The following is a 20,394-nucleotide window of genomic DNA, read 5'->3' on the forward strand; positions in this document are numbered from 1 at the left end:
GTATACTGAAACAGACTCAAATTGTACGCCATTTGAAGTGGCGTTGCTCACTCCAGGTCTCAAGTTTTCCGTGCAAGCACATTGATTTCCTACAACTTGGCCTTAAATTTCTCAGCACCGAGCTCCTTCTTCTCGACACCTAGTTGTCTGAACAATTGTTCGGTCTTGCCCTGTTGGCGAGCAATTCTAGCAGTAACATCTGCGGCGCGCTGCTTATTCTCACGCTTGCCGAGCTGCTGCAGATGAGCCTCATCGGGCCCATCGGCAATGCGTAGAGTTCGGAGATGGGCCCACATGCTGGCCAATGGGGTGTCCTGGCAGACACCCATGGCTCCGTGGACTTGGATGGCGCGATCGATGACTTCGAGCGCGACTTGAGGAACCTTGACCTTGGCCTCGGCGATCTCCTTGAGAGCAAACTTGGCGTCTTTCTGGTCGACCTTGATTGCCGCGTTGAGCACGATGAGCCGGCTTGCGTCGATCTCGATTCGGGCTTTGGCCACCCACTCGAGCAACACACCGTGTTCACGTAGTGGCTTGCCAAAGGGGATTTTACGCTCGTCGTTCAATCGGTTGATCATCCATTCGAGAGCACGCTCTGCGGCGCCAATGGCACGCATGGCGTGGTGAATACGACCTGGTCCGAGACGACCTTGCATGATCTCATTACCACGACCCTCACCAAGAAGTATCGAATCAAGTGGGACCTTGACATTCTGGAAGCTGATATGGCCATGGCCGTGTGGGGCATCGTCGTAACCATAGACACTCAACATGCGGTGGACGATGATACCTGGGGTATCGGCAGGAACGAGCAACATAGATTGTTGTTCGAATTTGTTGGGATGGTTGGGGTTGGTCTTGCCCATGACGATGAAGACCTTGCAGCGGTCATCGCCGGCACCTGACGACCACCATTTCTGGCCATTGAGCAAGTAGTGATCGCCCTTGTTCTCGATGCGCAGTTTGATGTTGGAGCCATCGCTGGAGGCAATGTCGGGCTCAGTCATGAGGAAGCCGGAGCGAATCTCGCCAGCCATCAAGGGCTTGAGCCATTTCTCCTTCTGGGCTGCCGTGCCGTAGCGGGCAATCACTTCCATGTTACCAGTGTCTGGTGCAGCACAGTTGCATGCCTGTATTGAGCAAAGTACACCGTCAGCAGATAGTTCCTCCATCCAATGCTAGACTATTCCTCAAACGCAGAAATTGAGCCCACAGACAATGACATACCTCACTGGCAGTAATACTCTTGCCCAACTGCTCAGCCATAAGGCCATACTCGACGTTCGTGAACTGCGGGCCCTCCTTGAAGTGATTCTTAGGCAAAAACATATTCCAGATGCCGGCGGCACGGGCCTTTTTCTTTAGATCGTCGAGAATGCTCGGGTGGCCGTGCCATCGTGACTCGCCGCTGCCGATCTGCGCGCTGTACACCGGGTCCGCGGGAATGGCTTCTTCGTCGACGAATTTCTCGACCTGAAAGTGAGAAAAGCGGTGCACATGTCAGTTTGCTTGTTCTTGTTCTTCCTCGTCACACACAGCAGATGGAACGGGGTTCGGATATGTATATGTGTGTAAGGGTGTACGCACCTTGTCTAGCAGCTGCTTCGCACGCTCCGACACGAAGGGCACCGCGATGGGTGGGATGTCTTGAGAAGCTGGCATCCTGGAGGGGGGAGGGGCTATTTCCTTTTCTTGCTGAGGGGGAGTAGAATGGTGATATATTCTATGTCAACCAGTGAGCCCGTCCTGAGTACAGTTTCTTGACTTGGATCACCACAAAGGCAGACGTAGAGAGAGGATTTTAGACAGGTGTGTAGGAATATCTGGGGGATCAAGTTGCACTTTGACCGTCTCTTTTGGAGCCCGACAAAAACGTGGGGAAAGAGCCCCGGCAAAGTTGGGGAAACCCGTCGGAAGAACCACAGAGTTGCGATTTTACCTCGGTCGCTCAACATTCAGTTAGTTAGAGACAAGCCCGGCTCGGTCGATTGCCGAAGATGGCTTAGCGACCTGGGGAGTTCATCTTGGGGGTCGTCTCAAGTTGAGATACGGAGTGCACGTAGGGCGATTCGGTGCAATGGTGACAGCCCTTTCTCAAGACATCAGGTATATTACGATGTATATATGGTCCTCGTCAATGATGAAAACATATTCCGTGAAGATGTCTAACATGATAATATGCAGAAACGAAAACTTTCAAAGTCTGGCTGATGAGGAGCCCCTAACAACCCCCCTCGCCTTTGCTTACTCCCCCCTTACTGGAATTACTACTGAACCCCGTCGGCTACCCGAGGCTCAATCCCAACGCCAAAAGGCAAACCCTCAGCATGAGCGTGCCAATACTATATATAAAAAACGAAGGAGAAAGAGTATAAAAAATCAGTTGAGAGGGTTATAATTCTCCATTCTCGATATATATCCTGTCCAAGCCGTAGTAAGAAGTCTCCATCTAGGTCAGCTAGCTAAGCCTTCTTCGCTCTTCCTGAACAAGTGGGCTGAAAAGGAAATCTTCATAAAAGTGCCCTTGCCCAAGGGTGAGAGAATTTGAGAATTGATGCAATCCAGAGAGAAATCACTCCTGGGTCTCCTTCCTTCTTTTCTGTTGAATGCTTCTCCAAACCTGATCGGTGATCCGAACAACCAACGGTCCATTTCCTATAATGCTGTCCTGCCTGCCGTTGCCGTTGAACTTATGCTGTCAATCCCAAAGCCAACATACCCATTGCCCCACTGCTTAACATCCAGCAAGCGCCCCATGTTTCAACAATATATATTGGTACACTCCGTGACACCTCGTCAGAATACAAAGTCATCAGTGTCAAAGGTCCCAATCAATGACTAGCAACGAGGGTAATTGTGGTTTGTGCAAGTCATATCTTCTCACATCCCACCAGCAGAAACAGCAAAATCCATAGAATCATGTCGCCCGATCACACAATGTTTCGAAAAGCTGACCAAGAAGTGACAGTTATGCTCAAAGAATTACAAATGGAAGTTGTGCCAACCTCCAACCCACTCGTGATCTTCCTCGTCCGCCGACGAGTCAATCACCTTGGTTTGACGCCAAGATTGATTCAAGTACGCCGGTTGTCGTCCCCTAGTTCGGCTGTCGCGTCGTTGCCAGCTAGGTTGCTCCGCCCCCATCGAGTTCATCGATCTCTTCCTGGTCCCAGTAGTGAACGACCGTTTCTTGTATGGTGCAGCCTGCCGTTCCGAATCGGTCTGAAAGTTGCGTCTCTTAGTACCCAGAGCCGCCCATTTGTCAACAGGTACCTGCTTGGGTGAGTGACGAGGGGTTCGAACACGCCAACCAAAGGGATCATTCTCATCCGAGCCAAGTGCGTCGGGCTTGGATGGAACTGCAGGTCTCGGAGTTCGACTGCGACGAACATTACTCGACGATCGACTCTTGGACTCGGTCAAGATACCCGCGGGAACAGGAACAGGAGTAGGAGCTTCTCGACGGCTGTCGTGGCTAAAGCTTCGAGAGTTTTGTTCGCGTCTCCGTTCATACTCAAGCTCCCGTTCCGACTCCTCTTCGTCCTCTTCAAACATGTCACTCCAACTCTTGGCCACAGTGTCCTTGTGCTTTCCAAAAACAGAGGACATGGTGGGGATAGGTCGAGATGGTCGAGTAGGCAGTGAATGGGGAATCGGCACGGGATCTGGTCGCGGTGGATCACGCTTGGAAGGACGCTTGATAGCCAACGACTTGAGGGAGCCATAAGCCGAATCAAGAACCGAAGCCAGTGAAGGAGTATGTCCAGAATACCAGGACTCGCCAAGCTTGACACTCTTCTCGGATTCGAACAAGTCCTCGTCAAACATATCAGGGATGCTAGCCAATTGTTGTTGCTTCTTGTTGGGACTAGAATGAAGTGCCTTGGCCCATGGGAAATTATCCGAATCCATGTGTGGGCTTTGAATTGAGGGAGTCCGGAGAGGCTCGCGGTTGGCGCTAGCACGAACAGTGTCTCGTTCCTCCGCACAGAAATCGTCAAAGGCCTCGTCATCAGTGGTGAACGTGACAGCACGGAGAACTGCTTGTTTGAGAGCAGCCAGATCACGCTTCGCGGGGTCCAAAGTCATAGCACAAGACAAAATCTCAAAGGTATCTTGAGACATATTGGGGAAGATGTCAAACAAGGACTGGCGATCCCGGCGGTAGTCAGCGAAGAGAACATCTGACTCTGTGGGAGTGACGAAGGGATTTCGAGCGAACAAAACGTTGAGCAAGCAGATCCCAATTGACCAGATGTCTGCCTTGGCTGGGGAATAGCCAGTCGCAGCGGGATCATATTGCTCAGGGGCCATGTATCGGTCACTTCCCACACAAGCTTCATAAGAGAAGAAGCTTCTGGTGGCTAAACCAAAATCACCAAGCTTCATGGAGCCATCGTGAGTGAGGAAGATATTCTCGGGTTTGATGTCTCGATGATACAGGCCGTTGTCATGCATGTGCTGAACAGCACTGATCAATTGGAGCATGAACCGTCGAACGTGTTCAGTTTGAAGTGGTCCACGATCCAGTCGAATGGCCTCGTAGAGATCTCCTTGAGAACAATATTCCAGAACCAGATACGTATGGGAGTCGGTCTCAAAGTGGTGAATAAGATTAACCAGATGATCATGGTGCTTGAGAATGGCGTGGCAGGTAAGCTCTTCAGTGCCCTCGTCGAAGGTAGTAACGGACACCGATTGATTGGCAGCGGTGGGCTTGGTTAGACACTTGATGGCAACCTCTTGCCGAGTAGTAAGATCCTCGGCAAGAAAGACCATTCCAAAAGACCCATGATTCAAAGGGGCGATGGTCCTGAAACGTCCGTCCAGCAATTGATCCTTGCGGAAGGCATCCTTCATGCACTCCATAGCCATGGAGGGTGATAAGGTCTGAATAACACAAAGTTTATCCTCGTCTTAAGAAATAGGCAATAACTTTTGATCTGCTTGTGGAGAACAGAGATGTAGGGGAGTAGAGGTTTGTACAGAGTATAGACAAGAAAGTGAGGAGCGAGGAGCGAGGGAGTGAGCAGAGCAGGTATGCTCAGTCGTGGAAAACAACAACGTCGAGTAATAGAACCGGGACACCAAGCATAAAACCACCGGGTAACTTCAAATCTTCAACCACCGCTATCATGTGGGGAACACCAGGTCGAGAGAAAACAGCGGAACTCCTAGTCGTCGTGGAGGTATCAGAGGCTCATTGAGAAATAGGTCGTTAAAGTAGACAAAGGAAAATACCTGTCGATGACGCAGAGCCTGAGGAGGGGCTCGTTGTGCAGTCGAACAAGCAGAGGCGTAAAGAGCGTCAAGCTATTGTGTCATGATCGAAGAAGGACTGGTACCGGCAAAGCCAAAGAATGGGTATATGTTGTTGGGAGAGGGTGGTTGAGGTCCAAGTAATGGAGATTATGTAGGTAAGGAGACTCGTAGTAGTGGGCAAGGCAGACGTCAGTCGGGTGTTGGTGGTCAGAAGAGGATGTCGACAGGCAGCCACAGGAATTGCCACTCAACTGACAATAGGGAAGTCGGTCGAGAAGATGGGAGAGCCGTCCGTCAGTTGACCTTGAGGTAGACCAGTTCCTTTGTTGTCACGATGGCTGTGGTACTTTGTCGTCGGGCTGGGGACCACAACAATGATCTCACCAATTAGAGCCGAACTGGGACTCGACAGGTTGACGCAACACAAAGATTGTTTTTGGCTTTATGATTAAGTGGTAGCTTGGTTCCGAGTGTAGAGGTAGAGATGGATTATAGGGCGTTTGGTAGGGAGGTACAGCTGTTGAATCTGGATTGTCGGCGTCTCCTCTCACAATTGTGGTGTTGTTGGGTGGGGAGAGTTGGGCGAAGCACAGCGGGGGCAGGGCCACTGCTGGCTAGGTGACAGCTAGGAATGCCGGGAAAGAACGTCGTCGAGACGGGATGATGGTGAGAAGGAGGGACACGGCCAGGTGCTGTTTGATAGAGAAGAAAGAGAAGGGAGCTGCAGGACTTGACTTTACATTGCAGAGTGGTTCGATCGAGGGTCGGGTAGGGGGAGAGTCAACAAGAGGATGAGATGATGGATGATGGTTAAGAGAAGAACAGTGAGGATGGATTGCAGTGCAGTGCAGTGCGGGTGCGGTGCAGGTGGATGGGGCGGTAGACAGTCTAACGGTAGGTGAGCTGCCGTGGGCCTGGCGCTCTGGCAGTAGGGACAGGTAGCTGCAGGTGCAAGTCCACGGTCAAGTTGGCGGTGTCGGTGTCGGTGCTGTTCGGGAGTGGATGGCAAAAAAGGTGGGCTCAGCAAATAGTGGGTGGGCTAAATTGCGAATAGGCTGATACTCTAGGAAACTCTGGGGCCGACTATCCAGCATTGGAACTCGATAGGCCAGGGTGCCACCAACACAGCCAACCCGGAGGCGCCTAGGGCTAGATTTCTGGGCAGGTCGGAGAAATCCATCGAACACCAGAGAGGCCTCGAGAATGGGCGCTGGGGGCATGGACACTCAGACTGCACACACAGACAGGTGGGGACTGTGGGAGGCGTGTTCCTGGAACCTGCTTCAGGTTGCGTCGACTGGGCCCTCTCGCTACTGCAGCTTGGTTCCCTACGGCCTCGTCAGCCCATTCCTTCCCGGGCTTAGCTCCCCTGCACGAGCCTGAGGTCGCAATTTCCCTGTTAGCGGGTGACCATATCTTCGCACCTGCCAGTACTCAGTTTTACGCAGAGTCCCTGGGTCTCAGCTTGCTATCTTTGTTCCATCTTGCGTGTCTTTTTGTCTCAGAACTACACAATGTTGCCCAGTAGTGCCCACTGCCCACTCCTTCTGATTGCTAGGCCCAAGTCCAAGCTCAACTTCGATCGCTGCTCGTTGGATTCGTCACTGGTTGATTTGGGTGAGTGTTGAGCAGAGAGCATGGCCAAAATCATAATAATGAACACTCTGGCATTCAGCCCGTGAGCCAATTCGGGTGTCTGGCTTCTTGGTCCTCCACACGAGCCAATAGTTAACGCCTCACGCCACCCATTCTCTCTTCTCTGTGACACTGATCACGAGCCTCATCTGCGTGACGCCGCCTCCAACATGTCATACGTCCACTGTACTCGGACTCATCATCAGCAAACTTCTAATGAGAACTCTCTGCTTTGCCTCAGTATCCGCAGATGAGTCAATGCAAGACGGGAACACACACTCCCTTCTTGTCCCGAAAGAGTTTGGTGTCTCCTTTTTGGCTCTCTTATCCCTTTCTAGACTCTTCCAGCGACTCGATGATTGAGGACACCTATTTCCGGGACCACATTTCGTGATCTTGAAGTCGACAGTACGAGTACTCGAAGGAGTTCTGCGAGGAGATTTCCGATGCGAAAGCCCCGAGAGTTTACTGGCTACTGGTATGTCTGATTGTTAACCCTCTGCATGCTCTTGCTGCTCTCTCCCTGACGAATTCAATCACGAGTACAATAATGTGCTCTCCTCCTACTGGATCTCCAGACCTGGCACAACATCCGGGTTGTTTGTCCCAAGCTTCCCAACCTGGACCTATCCAAGGACTAGGATTTGCTTACCTACCCCGCAATACCTGGCACGTTGCGAGTTAAGGATTTCCACGATAGCCTCCTGAAGTCGGTGTCTGATTGTGCTGGTGGCAACACGAATCGTACCGCTTGATGACTAGCCGTCTCATGTCCTTTCATCCTATAACTTCTCTTTGAGTCGTGGCACAGAGTACTCGGTACCCAGAGCCCATCATACAGAGTGGTTGGACACGAGACAGCTAAGGTTGTACACCAGGTTGAAGCCACTGGACACGTGATGATGGTGGACAGAGTGCTTCGGCATCCATCCAGAAATGTAGCCTAAATCTCCCCCAAGCGGTTTCAGAAAGGCACATCTAACCTGACATCTATATTAATCCACGACATAGATACAAGAGACTCATATAGGACCATCAACTGTCAACATGTTGAGCTTTTAGTCAAGATCAACATTCAACATTCAACATTTATATGAAGCACTCAGGAGATTGTTATTGATGACAACATTCAGCTCAACAGTCACGACTCTCCAGCAGCCAGGATTGGCCACGTGCATGATCGACACATGATTGGCAGCGATAAGACTAACAGCTCATCTCGGATAATTTCGATCATCTCATCGCTGACACTGGTCGTTTCGAGTCGACCCTCGTGAGACAAGTTGTTGTTGTTCCAGTCGTTTAAACTTGCTTCCTGAGCCAGGACGGAGTACTCCTGCTGACAACATCTCGATCTGTTGATGATAGTCTCCGCATATTTATCCGTACGAGTCCTACTTCGGAGGTGAAGTCATGAGTACATGCTGGCGCACAACACTCATCAACTCGTAGAATTTGTGCAGTGCTGAGACTTACCCAGGGAGAAAGGCCTCGACAGCACCATGTTCTCAGTAGATTCTAGAAAGCATCAATCAGAACAGACAATGAGGTTCTCATCAGGTCACCCAAAAAGTCGGTGAATGGGAAAACCTGCCATTGCAATTTCGCCTCTACCTCTGATTGCTGCGTTGGGCTTCGTCCCCCAAATACAAGGCCCGCCTATTCGAGACAAGTCGTCATGCACAACCTGCATAAGTGCAAACCAGTTCCCAGCCCTCCGCTACTTACTTGGACAAGACCCGAGTCCTTCCTGTTGCGAGAGCAAGAGAGTATTGCTAACTTACTAGTGGGCTTGTGAACTGGGAACAGTTCGGGAGGGATCAAGGTCCAACAACATGACTGGGGAGTGCACCGAGTATCAAACGTGTTCGCCCGCCTTGATTCTCAAGTTGTTGGAAGTGCCGGCTTCGACTTGGTTGAGATCGCCACTCGTTGACATCCGCCAAGAGAAAGTCTATCTCGGTGGTCCAGTGATGGAGAGTCGCCATGGCCCGTCGCCTGGTGCAGCGGGTTGTCGTCCCAGTGAAGTACAGGCGCCCTCAAGCTCAAAATGGGTTACAGAAGGTGGCCGCAGACCCCATGGGTAACAATAGCAATAGTAAAGAGCGCAGAGCATGTCAATAATAGGTTTGTTGTGATTTGGTTGGTGTACTCGTAGATGTTCAAGTTCATGTTCAAAGTCATTACTACTGGGAAGGGGGTGGTTCTCACTCGTATTATTATTGGGTCAGCGCCGGGCCGCTGCTCGCCTCGATCCTTAACTAGAACACCTGCAAGCCAAAGAAAATCTGGAGTGAATGGGGTCTTGATTAGGGAGTCTTAGCTATCCCCCCAGTTCTCGTCGTGCAGGCAAGATCGTCGTCTATTCTTTGGCTCTGGGCACCTTACTGGCATCCTGGGGAGACACCACGGCGGCTGCTCTAACAATGTATCTGCATGGTGTCCATTTGGTGCTCCATTAACATCCTCCTTCAAGCATAACCACATGTATCTATCAAGGTGGCGGATGTTCCATCCAATTCTCCGACCTACTCGACTTTTGACGCCCGCCCTGTGTAATATTTTAATATAGATAATAAATAGCATTAATGGGACACTGAAGGCGCGAAACCTGTCCTTAGGTTCGCTATTGCATGGGCCATTATGCTCCGCCGCCAGCGAAATACTCCGTCCTAGCCGCGCCAACAAATTTTCATTTGCCATTGCGATAGGTACTCGTATCTCCTAGATATTTCGGTGCCTAACATAGAGCGCAGTTTCCAACTTGTCATCGATTGCTGGTCGTGGATTCCCTGAGATGTAGAGGTTCTCCATAACAAATGCATGAGTCTACTGCACGGCGGAAGGATATCTCACATACTGACTCCCCACTTGCCTTTGCAACTTTCTGCACAGAAACAGCTGGTGCCAGCATGGCTCTCTATCTCTGGTAAGCTCAACCCACAGCGCAGCGAGCCGCTCGTACAGCCAGCACCGTAGACTAGCTGCCTGAACTACTGCTCTCCAGAACGGACAATCCACACACTTCGTTCCGCTGTCGCATACGGGATACAAAACCCTACCTCCACTTGCAAGGCCACAGGTGGACATGTCTTTTTGCCTCCCCGATCCAACGTCCAAGTGTCCATTGTCTATCTATCCATTCCGCACGCACACAGTCCCATCGAGCCCAATTCTCCATCTTCATCTCACCACAGTAGCACCGGCTAAGCAAGCGAAGCCGTAGACGGCCGATGCCGACCCTCCACGAATCTCTTGGATTCGATGCCTCGTTCACGCTTGGTGATGGCGGTGAGCATACCGCTATACTCGATTCTCCCTATCACAGCTCTAGAACGCCAACTTCTCGCACACACAACCACGATGGACGCGAAAAATTCCAAAAAGTTCCTCCAAACTTTTTTCTTCCTCGAACTTTTTTCGTATCCGCATCTCCTGTCGCGTCTCACCGACATGGAAACGCGTAGACGATGCGACAATGTACGTTTAATCGCCGAGTCACCGCTCAAGGACTCGGACATGTGCAAGTTTTTTTGTCCTCCTCTCCTCCCTGGCCCATCGACTCGAACCGAATCGAGCTGGAAAGTAAACAGATTGCTTCGTTTGAAAAAAAATTTGATTTTGTCCTAGCTTTCAGGCAGAAGCTCAATCCACCCAGAAGATTGAAGCCCTGCCCGTGCATGCATCTATGCATCCGAGTGGACTTTCGTTGAAATCTCCTGCGAGATTGAATTGTTGATACCCCAGGAGCAGTTCAAGCAGTTCATTCGTTCCGTTTGCTTGACTTTCCGTCGTGCAGTACCCGTGCTCCCTACTCACTAAGATTTTCCTTTCCCGCTCTCCAGAGCTACGAGTACCTGTTACCTTGCTCTACAGTCAGAGCTCGCGAGTCCCGGCCCATATGGAGCACACATTGGGATCCGCCATCTGGACGGGACCGACCCGACACACACAAACAGAGCGCAATGTCCACTTTTCCATCCCCATCGGATAAAACACGGGCTCCCGTCGGTCGGTCTTCATTGTTATCGAAAAACCGTGATTACTCGTACGGACTATTATGATGAAGATCAGTAGAGTCTGCCGCTAGACAAGGACTCAAATTCATGAGGTCCGCCACGCATGTGGCAAAATACGAGTCGACAAGACTAGTGGTAGTGCAATAATAATGTACATTTCCTTGCTCCGTTCCTATGCATGTGACCGGATGCGATATTCTATCGGGTACAGAGGTGGGTATCTTAATCAAAAGAAAAATCTCAATATCAAGACACCGGTGACGAGAAGAGGAAGTGAAAACTCTTGACCGCTTACTTATCCCGGCCTCCCGAATCGAGACGGACGTTGATTGCGCTCGATGCGATGGGGAGAATGCTGCCTCCCTGTCGAAGACTGTACGAAATCGACTTTGGAGATTTGCAGATTTTCGAGAAAAGGGCAGCAGATTGGTCGTTTCATTGGATGACCGTGACCTGCAATCGTCATGTCCCGACCGACTGTCGATGCCTTGTGAAAGACCGCTGCCACATAGCTGATAGACCATCATTCGGCGCATTCTTCTGCAATCAACAAGGTGCTCAGCTCAGGGAAGTCACTGTAAGCCAGTCCAGACAGCTCGAGAACCTCAAACAGCCAGAAACGGAGCCGTCGCTCGAGGCAGAGTAGTCCAGCAGTGTTGATCAGAGCGCGCCGCCCAATGCTTCGACGAGCCACAGTGAAAGCCGGACTCGCAAGCCCACCCTGCGTTCGATTCTTGCTAAATCGTCCTGTGTGGTGACTGTCGCATCCGCCTGAAGATTCTCAGTCTCCTTCTTGAGCCGCGACTTCAGATCTTCGTCGGCCGTGACAATCATTGCACCGACCTCAAGGTCCAGGCTATAGCTGCGCTTGGTGTAATTGCTGCTTCCAACAATGGTAACACTCGGCCCAGCGTCATCGGTCACAGTCCCGTCTGGACCCGACTGCGAGGGTAATGTCACCCAGAGTCCTTTGGCATGATACGTCATGCCGTCAGGCTCGCCGACAGTTCCTTTTCGCCACTCTTTGAGTTGTATCACATCCTCTCGACCTGCTTTAGCAACTTCTCGCAGAAACCTTCGAGAGAGTAAAGTGTAGGCAGCTGGGAGCATCCCACTTACCCCCTTGCTGCCGTAGAAACCATTGGCCCAGGGAGAAGCGGTGATTACGGTGCATGCCTTCTCATACGCCTTGGCCCCGTGTGACGAGGCTCCGCTCTGAGGTGATGCGTCGATCAAGAGTTTGCAGATGTCTGGGTCTATGTTGAAGTAACCAGCTGTAAATATCCATGAGGACTTTTGTAGTCGTGGATCCTCTGCAAGATTATTGAGAAGTCGCGTAAGTGCAGGCTTTTCGGTCGAGGTATAGCGCGCAAATTCGTAGTCGAGAAATCCGACATTCTTTGGCTGACCGAGGAGTATATCAAACTGGCCTAGTGGGTAGACAAAAGTCTTCTCTTCTGTGAACGGCACGGGGAACATCTTCTGTCGCGCTTTCTTGTGAATCAAGGGCTCCAATATCCGTTTGGCGTATGCTCGATATTCTTTGGGATGCCACAGCGGGTCAGGGAGCCCACGGTTATGAGGACTGATCAACTCAAAACCTCCAGGTCGCGCATCGGATGGTGCTACTTGATACGACAGTTCACAAACCGCATCGTGTACGGAACCATAAAACCTTGTAAGTTCTTTGGAGGAGAAGAGGTGGTAGCGATCGAGGCGATTGGTAAAATAGTCATCTGACAAATTTGCACTGAGTTGATATTAGCCAGATATTAAACCGAAGGAGATCGATCAGATCGCACCCTGAAAGCATAATCTCATCATCAAACCCGTAGAGCTTCATGTGCTGAAGTCCCCACCCCTCATTGATCCTCTTGGGCATGTACTTTTTCTTCCATCCATTCAGGTTGGGTGTATGGAACATTGAGATCTTCACTCTATCTCCAAATTGGCTAATCAAAGGAGCAAGCAGCGTGGCGCATGATGGATCAGGGTCTTCCCTCGTGCCTCGCAATGCATCTGTCAAAATTGACAACTCTAGTTTCGGGTTGTTTTCAAGTGCTTCCCTCAGCGTGGCGATGAACTCATGCTCGGTCTTGCCGATATATAGCGTGGACAGAAATACGCGGCGCTTCGCCCCTCGGATCTTCGCCTGCAAAGAATCTTTAGCCAAGCAGCTCTTTGTCTCGGAGGGTTTCGGTTCAAAAGAGGAATACCTTTAAGGTCTCGTAAAAAGCCGCAGGTGAATCCAGTATTTCGATTTCAGAAGGATCGATCTCGAATCGAGGTGCTACCTGGTCAAGCTGAGATGTGATCCCGGCGAGAGGATGCGTCGCAGGAGCAAGACCTGCATCTTGCACAGGGATCGTGGTCGAACTGTACTTTCGTCGCGCAGTCGCTCGAAAGATTTGAGTTGTAGGTATTCGACGGGTTGTACAGCAGGCATTTCGCAATAGGCGCCCTCCAGCGCTCCGCGCGAACATCTCGGTATCAGAGGAAGCTCGGTGCCTCAAACGCTGTCTCGTTGCTCATTCATCCTGCACGATGTCGGCGAACACGATGGGTGCGGAGCTGCTCCGGAGCAAGGCTGGCAGAATTTCATGTTTGGACGTCGTCATAGCCTGCGATAGGCAACTTTGCCGAGTGCTATTTTTACAAGGCTGCGTATCCCTTTTCTGCCTCGGCTTTTCATTCGAAACCCCATGGATGACTTGACACAGCCGTTCTTCGGACTATATTCGTTTGCAGATATGCGTGTTTCTAGCTCTTAAGATGCTCTCTCTAACAGATGAAATCACGATACGCGGCCAGATAGTAGGTGATCGTGAAACCAGTCTTTCCTTCGGCGTCAGCTGCCAATTTCGTTGGAAATTATGAGCAGTTCCGGACAACCTCGCTGCTGATGCCTTGCTAATGCCTTCGCTCATTCAAAAGAGCGCATTGAAACAACGAAGTGGTTATTGGGTGTTCCAACGTGGTCTCTCTACTATAATTGCCCGAGTCGACGATCACAGAAACTCAAGCTAAAGATGCAAGGTTAAGTTCTTTCGCGAGGACAACACCACGAAAGGATGTCCGTGTAGAATCACTCTGGATCCCCGTTGATGCAATTGCTCGTTGTCCTATCCGACTCCTGAGATTCCCTTCACGGGTTGTCTTGCTGAAGCTTTGCAAGGTGCGATCTGATTTCCTCCCCAAGACCTAGGTACGTACCGTCTCATCATCTAACTTGGCCACGCTAATCCAATAAGCAAAGAAAATAGCCCGCAGGCTACTCTTTGTAATCAGGAGCAAGCCATCCCGTATCGGCACATCGGTTTCAATCACAACAGCGGAATGGTGAGACCCCGGGTGAACCCTCAGAGCAATGCTGGAGCTTCTGGTCTCCCGATAGATCTACCTCAATCGGGGAAATGGTGAGGTAGACTACCCAGATCAGCTCTGCCTTGTTTCTCTTCTTGAGGTATCTCTTCGATAGGGCGCAAAAACATTCGCTTATGCAGACATTGCAGAATTTGGCCCGTCGTCACAAGGACTTAATTCATGGACCTACCACATCTGGCTTCACAGCCGGACTACTGCTATGCACTCATCATGTCGGACGAAGATCGTATCTAGTCGCAGGTGATGGAACCTAGCCATCTTGCTTGACTACTGGAGGTAATCATCCCCCGAAAGACATTGTCAACGACAGTTCCACTCCTGAGTGGCTCTCCTGCTAGTTGGTGGCCGCCACGATCGGTGAGGTCCTGAAAGCAACATGGGAGCTGTTCACAGAGTTCACAGATAGGCGTTACGGGCGGGTCTAACTCACAGATCACTCGCGACATGCAAGTTTGCCTTCGTATACTAGCGTATCATTGATCGCTAGTTACCTCGTTTGCTAAGCAAGGGACGCGAAGGATAACACTATTTGCTACATAGTGTTAAATGTGCTGTACCTTCAACAACTCACAAGCATAGTTCACGAGTCAAAGCACTTTACACTTGAGGCCCTCACTCTGATTCATTCAGGCAGTATTCTTGGGTGCAAACATGGAACTTCAATTCAAGGATATTTCTTCTAAACAGCTTGTGTGAGCATATTCATCCGTCTTCACAATATTTGTGGGAAGCGGACAACGTGTCTTGCAAAAGTAAAATCTACAGCAGCCACAGCCGTGAAACAGCGATAACATGTGATGTACACGGTCAGTCGTTCAGAGTAAAGGAATCCACAGGTTTTGGTCTTTGGCGTGGGAGAATCTTTCTGTTTGGCACATACCGAACAATGGGGCAACAATATCGACAAACGGTATGACGGTACCTGAACAGCGGCTAAGTATATTCAAGTCGCTCGAGGGCTAATTCGGGGACTATAGTCGAGATGGCAGAGCAACAAGATGACGAACCATTGGTCCTTGAGGACTTCAGCACTGTTCAAAGGGTCAACATTCTTGTGGCATCCATTTCGGAGATGGTAAGGGAAGTGTAGTATCTTCATGTCGAAGCCATGCTTCTATTGCTACGTAAAGTCTTTGGTACTTTTGAACTAGTGGCCAATGTGTGCCAGGAAGGACTCGTAAAGTCTGAAAGGCATGCCAAAGCCGATGCCCAAGGCACGCCAATGTAAGAGACATCCTACCACCGTCACCGCTGGATGCAAGCAGGACGGGCAGTCATTCTCCCAACAAAGAATGACCCAGTAAACTCTCGGTCATGCTTTGACTCCTGCGGCGAATATAGTGGTTCGCGGCCAGGGAGATCGCCCTCAATCCAGCTGGCCAGCTTGCGCTTCACACACCATAATCGGCTAATGGTCTCCTTCGCATGCGCCGCTATCAGCTGGTCAACACGATGTTGCTAGCTTGGCAGTCGTGTGTTGGTGCCAAAAAATCCGGATTCTGTGGGGACACGCTTCATTGATATTCCCATGCGTGGTGACATAATCGCGCTGTCTTTTTCGGTCGAGATTGATCAGCAACAACCACTCCCCTCGCTAGATGTTCGCAGATTGATCGCCTACTTAACTCCAGAACCATCGTTTCATTTGATCATAGGTAAATTCAAACAGATGGCGACGAAAAAGGTTGTCTTTTTTTTGGGAAGTCCACGACTCGGCTTATCACTTTACACCACGAGGCTGCGACGGAATTTGATATCATCGGCACATCCGACGGTGCAAATTGTGAGCACTGTCAATCCGTGCTGCGAACAAGAGTCCTCCATCAGGTCACCATTTAAATACGCGCTGGCAATTTCCCAGCTTGGCCAAGCTCATTATGCAAGAGTCGAGGACTTAATGATCCTTGCCACGCAACCAGAGATTGGTAGAAAGCTCTCTTACATTCTTTCGGATGTAGATATGATTCGCTGTATATCCAGTTGAACTGCAACCTAGATGTCGCCGCATGAGAGAGAGCTTCCAATCATGGATCTGACTCCCTCGGTTGCCTTTTGTTCTTCAGGGTCAATCACGACTTGCAAATGGTCTACCGGTTGTTCTCGAGCAATCCGATGATTTGATGTCATAAACGGTGTTCTTGAACCCCCGATGTGACGATGTCCTTATGTGACATTGTGGAAATTCAAGCCCTCAATACACAGCCAAATTCTGACTGAATCAATTCACCGCACGCCTTCCTGGAACCCATGCAAGTGCGCCGTTTCTTGCATCAAACAAGGCCATCGGTGGGCTGATGGCGGAGATGAATCTGACTTTCATCTCAAGACCCAAGTCCAGCGGATCTCAAATCCTTCCCTTAGAACTGAAGACATAATTCGTAGGCATGAATATTGGTAGTAGTAGATGACGAGGTAGGTAGTGCAGTGCGTAATCAAGCGAATTTGGTCGAGTCGAGGCTCCTCAGGCCCCTTGGAGTAATTTTCTCGGTCGAAATCGGCGGGTGACCTTGGCCCCTTGAACCCCTCTCATCGCCTCGTGCCGCTCTTCTTACTAACCCCACCATTTCGTTCAGCTGATAACAACTCTTCTAACCGCTTGACTTCTTTTTTCATCATGTCGGCGACCGCTGCGGAGGTTCGATTGGCCTTCTCTAGGACTTCACATTCGCTCTTGAGTAACGTTATCTTCTTCCGCAGATCTCGGATCTCGCTGTCCATGTGTGCTTGTGATGGTGGAGGATTGGCTACCGGGCGCAATAGCACGTGTCTGCTCGATGATAAGAGCTCTCGCGACGTATAAATTTGTTGATAATGAGATGCTTGACAGCAGACGGCGAGATGGTAGCCCCGGCAGATGTCAAGGATCGGGTGGTACAGGAAGTCCTGGTGTTCAACGCCAGCCGTGAGAGATTGTTCACAAGACTTCTTCTCATTGATATTCCAAGCGAACAGCCAAAGAGCTACTCAAGCCGCAGTAGGAGTTCAAATCTCAAGTTCAAGGAGTATCACAGAAACTAAAGTCAGGGTCGATATTGACTATATGTACTCTTGAGGAGCTATGTTTAATTCCTCGTGCCCGTAGCCTACGAACAAGCGCCCCAAGGTGTAAACCAAGAGAGTTTCAACCTCCGTATCGAGAATTGTGCTTTAAGATCGCCAAAGTCTCGGGACAGTGGACACCAGCGTCCCCCCAGCCAGTCAGAATATGGCAATGACACCAGTCCAGAAAGATCATGATCCCACAGTGACCTCAGTACCTCGGATACAGGACGCGAGGGCACGAGATTGAATTTGGGGAAGTTGTTGTTCGTCCTGTCAGAGCAGCTACATGGTCAAAACGGTCGGGATCTGTCAAGACTCGTCCGCAATGGAAGGTCCCCAATATGCGGGAAGTAATTATCGTCATTCGTGGATAATTATACGAACCATGTACATACCATGTTCGGTGCTGTAGGATGCGATCAACTAGGGGCGTTGATAACTAGCTATCTCCTCGAGTGGTATAAATTCTCAGAGCGGCTTCCATGGGTTGGCGAATGAGATCTACAATGTGCTCCAGCAAATCGACACGGGAGCATGGACACATCTGAGCTGCAGAAGAGCCATGGATCCTTGAGAGCAACTTGCATTTGACCATTCGCATGGCGTGTCAATTGAGGGCACAGCTGGCTTTGGGTCATTGGCATGGCCTATCAGGAAGGCTGGGGCCAACAGAGCCTAGGAGTTGCCAGATTGCGCTGCATGGCTAGTGAATGAGTCTGAGTGGTTGGCATGCAAGCATTTACCAAAATTATACCGCTGGGCTCGTCCCAGCAGACCAATGCCAATTGCGAGTCACCAAAGATGTGCGGGATTTTACTGCATGCACAGGTAGGGATTGTGTCCGGTAAGTTGACTGGACAGCTGGCAGAAGGCGACAGACAGCAGGCGAATAACATGTTGGTTGGCTCTTCAGTGGTGCCGCACCTGACCTGAAGGAGATAACCTCTGCAGTGACTAAGTCCTTCAAATGTGGCCGAGGAATATCTGGATTCCACAACTGCCCGAATTGGATAGCGTGGAGTAGGTTTGTTCGTATCTCATTGGTTTCCTTGGACTTCGTCTCTTGGTGTGGGCCGCATGATGTTGCTGGCAAACGGTGCTGGGGCTTGCAATGAAGATGACATGCGCCAACTGCCCAATTTTTGTTGGCGCGGCTTTGTTCATCGCTGAAAGAGGACTCTATTTCTCTTTCGACCAAACGTAGCTTGATGTATCTGCAGAGGATAAGCACCGGCGACAAACCCCAGATGCTCTCAGCAGTAATCAATATCGTATCTTTTGCGGCGTGTTGTCCCAGACATCGCATGCAACAAATCAGAATTTGCAGGCGCGGGGTTCAAGTTCCTTTCAAAACCGTTGGCCTTGACCATGCAGATTGCCAAGCCGTTTAGTCTTTTTAGCTTTGGGCGCTAAAAGGCTTATCTACAGATGAAAAACGCAGCGCTTACTTCGATGCTACAAGTGGCATCAGGGTCTACAGTAGTAGAGGTTACGAGAAGTCGCACGAAGTGTACTTTCCTCTCACAACGGCACCATTCACCACTCAAACAAAAGCTTCTGAAGAGCAACATTGCCATAATCCAGCAGAACTGTGGAAGGGTTCCTAACTAGCTCCGGATGAGGCTATCATGGCTGATCATTTCTCCTAAACCCGGTCGAACGCGTGAAGGAGAAGATTTCAAAGCCCATCTCTCACAAATGTGGCTGTTCAAATACGAACTTAGGATCCTCTCGGGTCTGCCAGCACGGGTACAGGACCAGTACGAGGATCGGAGCCAAGAGCAAGAAGGGCACGCAATGCGGTGTTGGCTCGAAAATGTCCCAACAACGCGCTTAGCCCTCTCAGGAAGCTACATCTGAGACGAGCAATACGAACGAATGCTGTGTGCTGCGGCGTCCCCGATCACGGTGGTAGACCAAGACTTCGCAATTATGAACCTTGTTCGAGACAAGCAACAGATGCATGCTGTTTCCCTGCCTGGTGGCTTTTGTTCATAGCCGTCTGCTATGCTGTGCCGAGAGGCAGGGACTCTTTCCTGTTCCCCACTAGCTGAGTCAAAGAAGCAGCTCAACTTTCCTACGAGCTTTTGAATGTTCCCCAAGCTCGCCTTCTCCATTCTTTAGCCAGATAGAAAAACTAGGCAGCTGACGATGATCTCGCTACATGTCTTGTCTGTGGAGCAAACATCCAACATCGATCTTTCACGGACGGCATTGATCTCAAAACATGGACGGACATTGACAAGGTTCTCAGAGAGAACCCGTTTCCACTACCGACGAGACCAAGCCCTATATTTTCCAAACCGCAGCTGCACGATTGCGTCGCGAAGGAACATGATATGACGACCATTGGGGCCAAGTCACGAAAAGCAAGGAAGGCATTCAAACCCAGCCAGCGTTGGCAACAGCCACCAACAAAACCATGACCGCGGCCACACCTCCTGACCACCGTCCAAGGGAAGCCATCCCAGGAAGGGCCAACTCACCACCCATTTCAGGAATTTTGTGGCAACTCAAACTGACTAGTTAGCGAGCCAAGCGCTCTCTCCCGCACGCACCGCAGAGACAGAGATAGAGATCTGAAAGGGTTCCCATATCCGTATCGTGCATCACTGGATCACCGGTGGCCACCCAGCCCTGTCGCTCCGGAACGAGCACTCCTTGAACTCTAGCGGTCGGTCCCTTTCCCCCCCACACCAAATTACACCATCGCTCGTATCAAGAATGGGAAGCCGGTAGATGCAGTTCGTACTGAGGGAAGGGGGAACACGAGGCGGACGTGTCGAGTCAGAGCGCGCTCGACGCTCCAATCTGAAGACGAGCCACGAGCCAGCTCCGCCTGCTCCCAATCCCACTAGGAAACTCCAGCACCGCTACGTCACTCATACCAATACCAATGCCGCTGAGCATCTCTGCTCATGGACCTGGATCGCACAGCTCTACCTGACTATAGACAGATTCAGCAATGATTGACCCCCTCCAGAGGAACCGGATCGTCTTCGCTTCAGATTAGAGGCGGATTACCAATCAACACAACATGGCTCTCCCG

At 50.6% G+C, this 20,394-nt stretch overlaps 3 protein-coding genes across 3 annotated transcripts; all 3 read right to left on the minus strand.

Moving 5' to 3' along the window:
• Positions 1 to 89: 89 nt before the first annotated feature.
• LTR84_002936 (uncharacterized protein) lies at positions 90 to 1,665 on the minus strand (the record flags this gene model as incomplete). Its single annotated transcript, XM_064846536.1, has 3 exons — positions 90 to 1,133; positions 1,231 to 1,476; positions 1,591 to 1,665. 3 exons carry the CDS (start codon positions 1,663 to 1,665, stop codon positions 90 to 92), a joined length of 1,365 nt encoding a protein of 454 aa, XP_064706146.1.
• Positions 1,666 to 2,985: 1,320 nt separating this feature from the next.
• LTR84_002937 (uncharacterized protein) lies at positions 2,986 to 4,878 on the minus strand (the record flags this gene model as incomplete). Its single annotated transcript, XM_064846537.1, has 1 exon — positions 2,986 to 4,878. One exon carries the CDS (start codon positions 4,876 to 4,878, stop codon positions 2,986 to 2,988), a length of 1,893 nt encoding a protein of 630 aa, XP_064706147.1.
• A 6,701-nt stretch (positions 4,879 to 11,579) lies between these two features.
• On the minus strand, positions 11,580 to 13,402 carry LTR84_002938 (uncharacterized protein; the record flags this gene model as incomplete). Its single annotated transcript, XM_064846538.1, has 3 exons — positions 11,580 to 12,669; positions 12,722 to 13,071; positions 13,136 to 13,402. The coding sequence occupies 3 exons, from the start codon at positions 13,400 to 13,402 to the stop codon at positions 11,580 to 11,582; spliced, it is 1,707 nt and encodes a 568-aa protein (XP_064706148.1).
• Positions 13,403 to 20,394: the final 6,992 nt, after the last annotated feature.

The sequence above is a fragment of the Exophiala bonariae genome (assembly GCF_035927105.1).
Source record: "Exophiala bonariae strain CCFEE 5792 chromosome Unknown scaffold_14, whole genome shotgun sequence".
In the NCBI taxonomy this organism is placed as follows: Eukaryota; Fungi; Ascomycota; class Eurotiomycetes; order Chaetothyriales; family Herpotrichiellaceae; genus Exophiala; species Exophiala bonariae.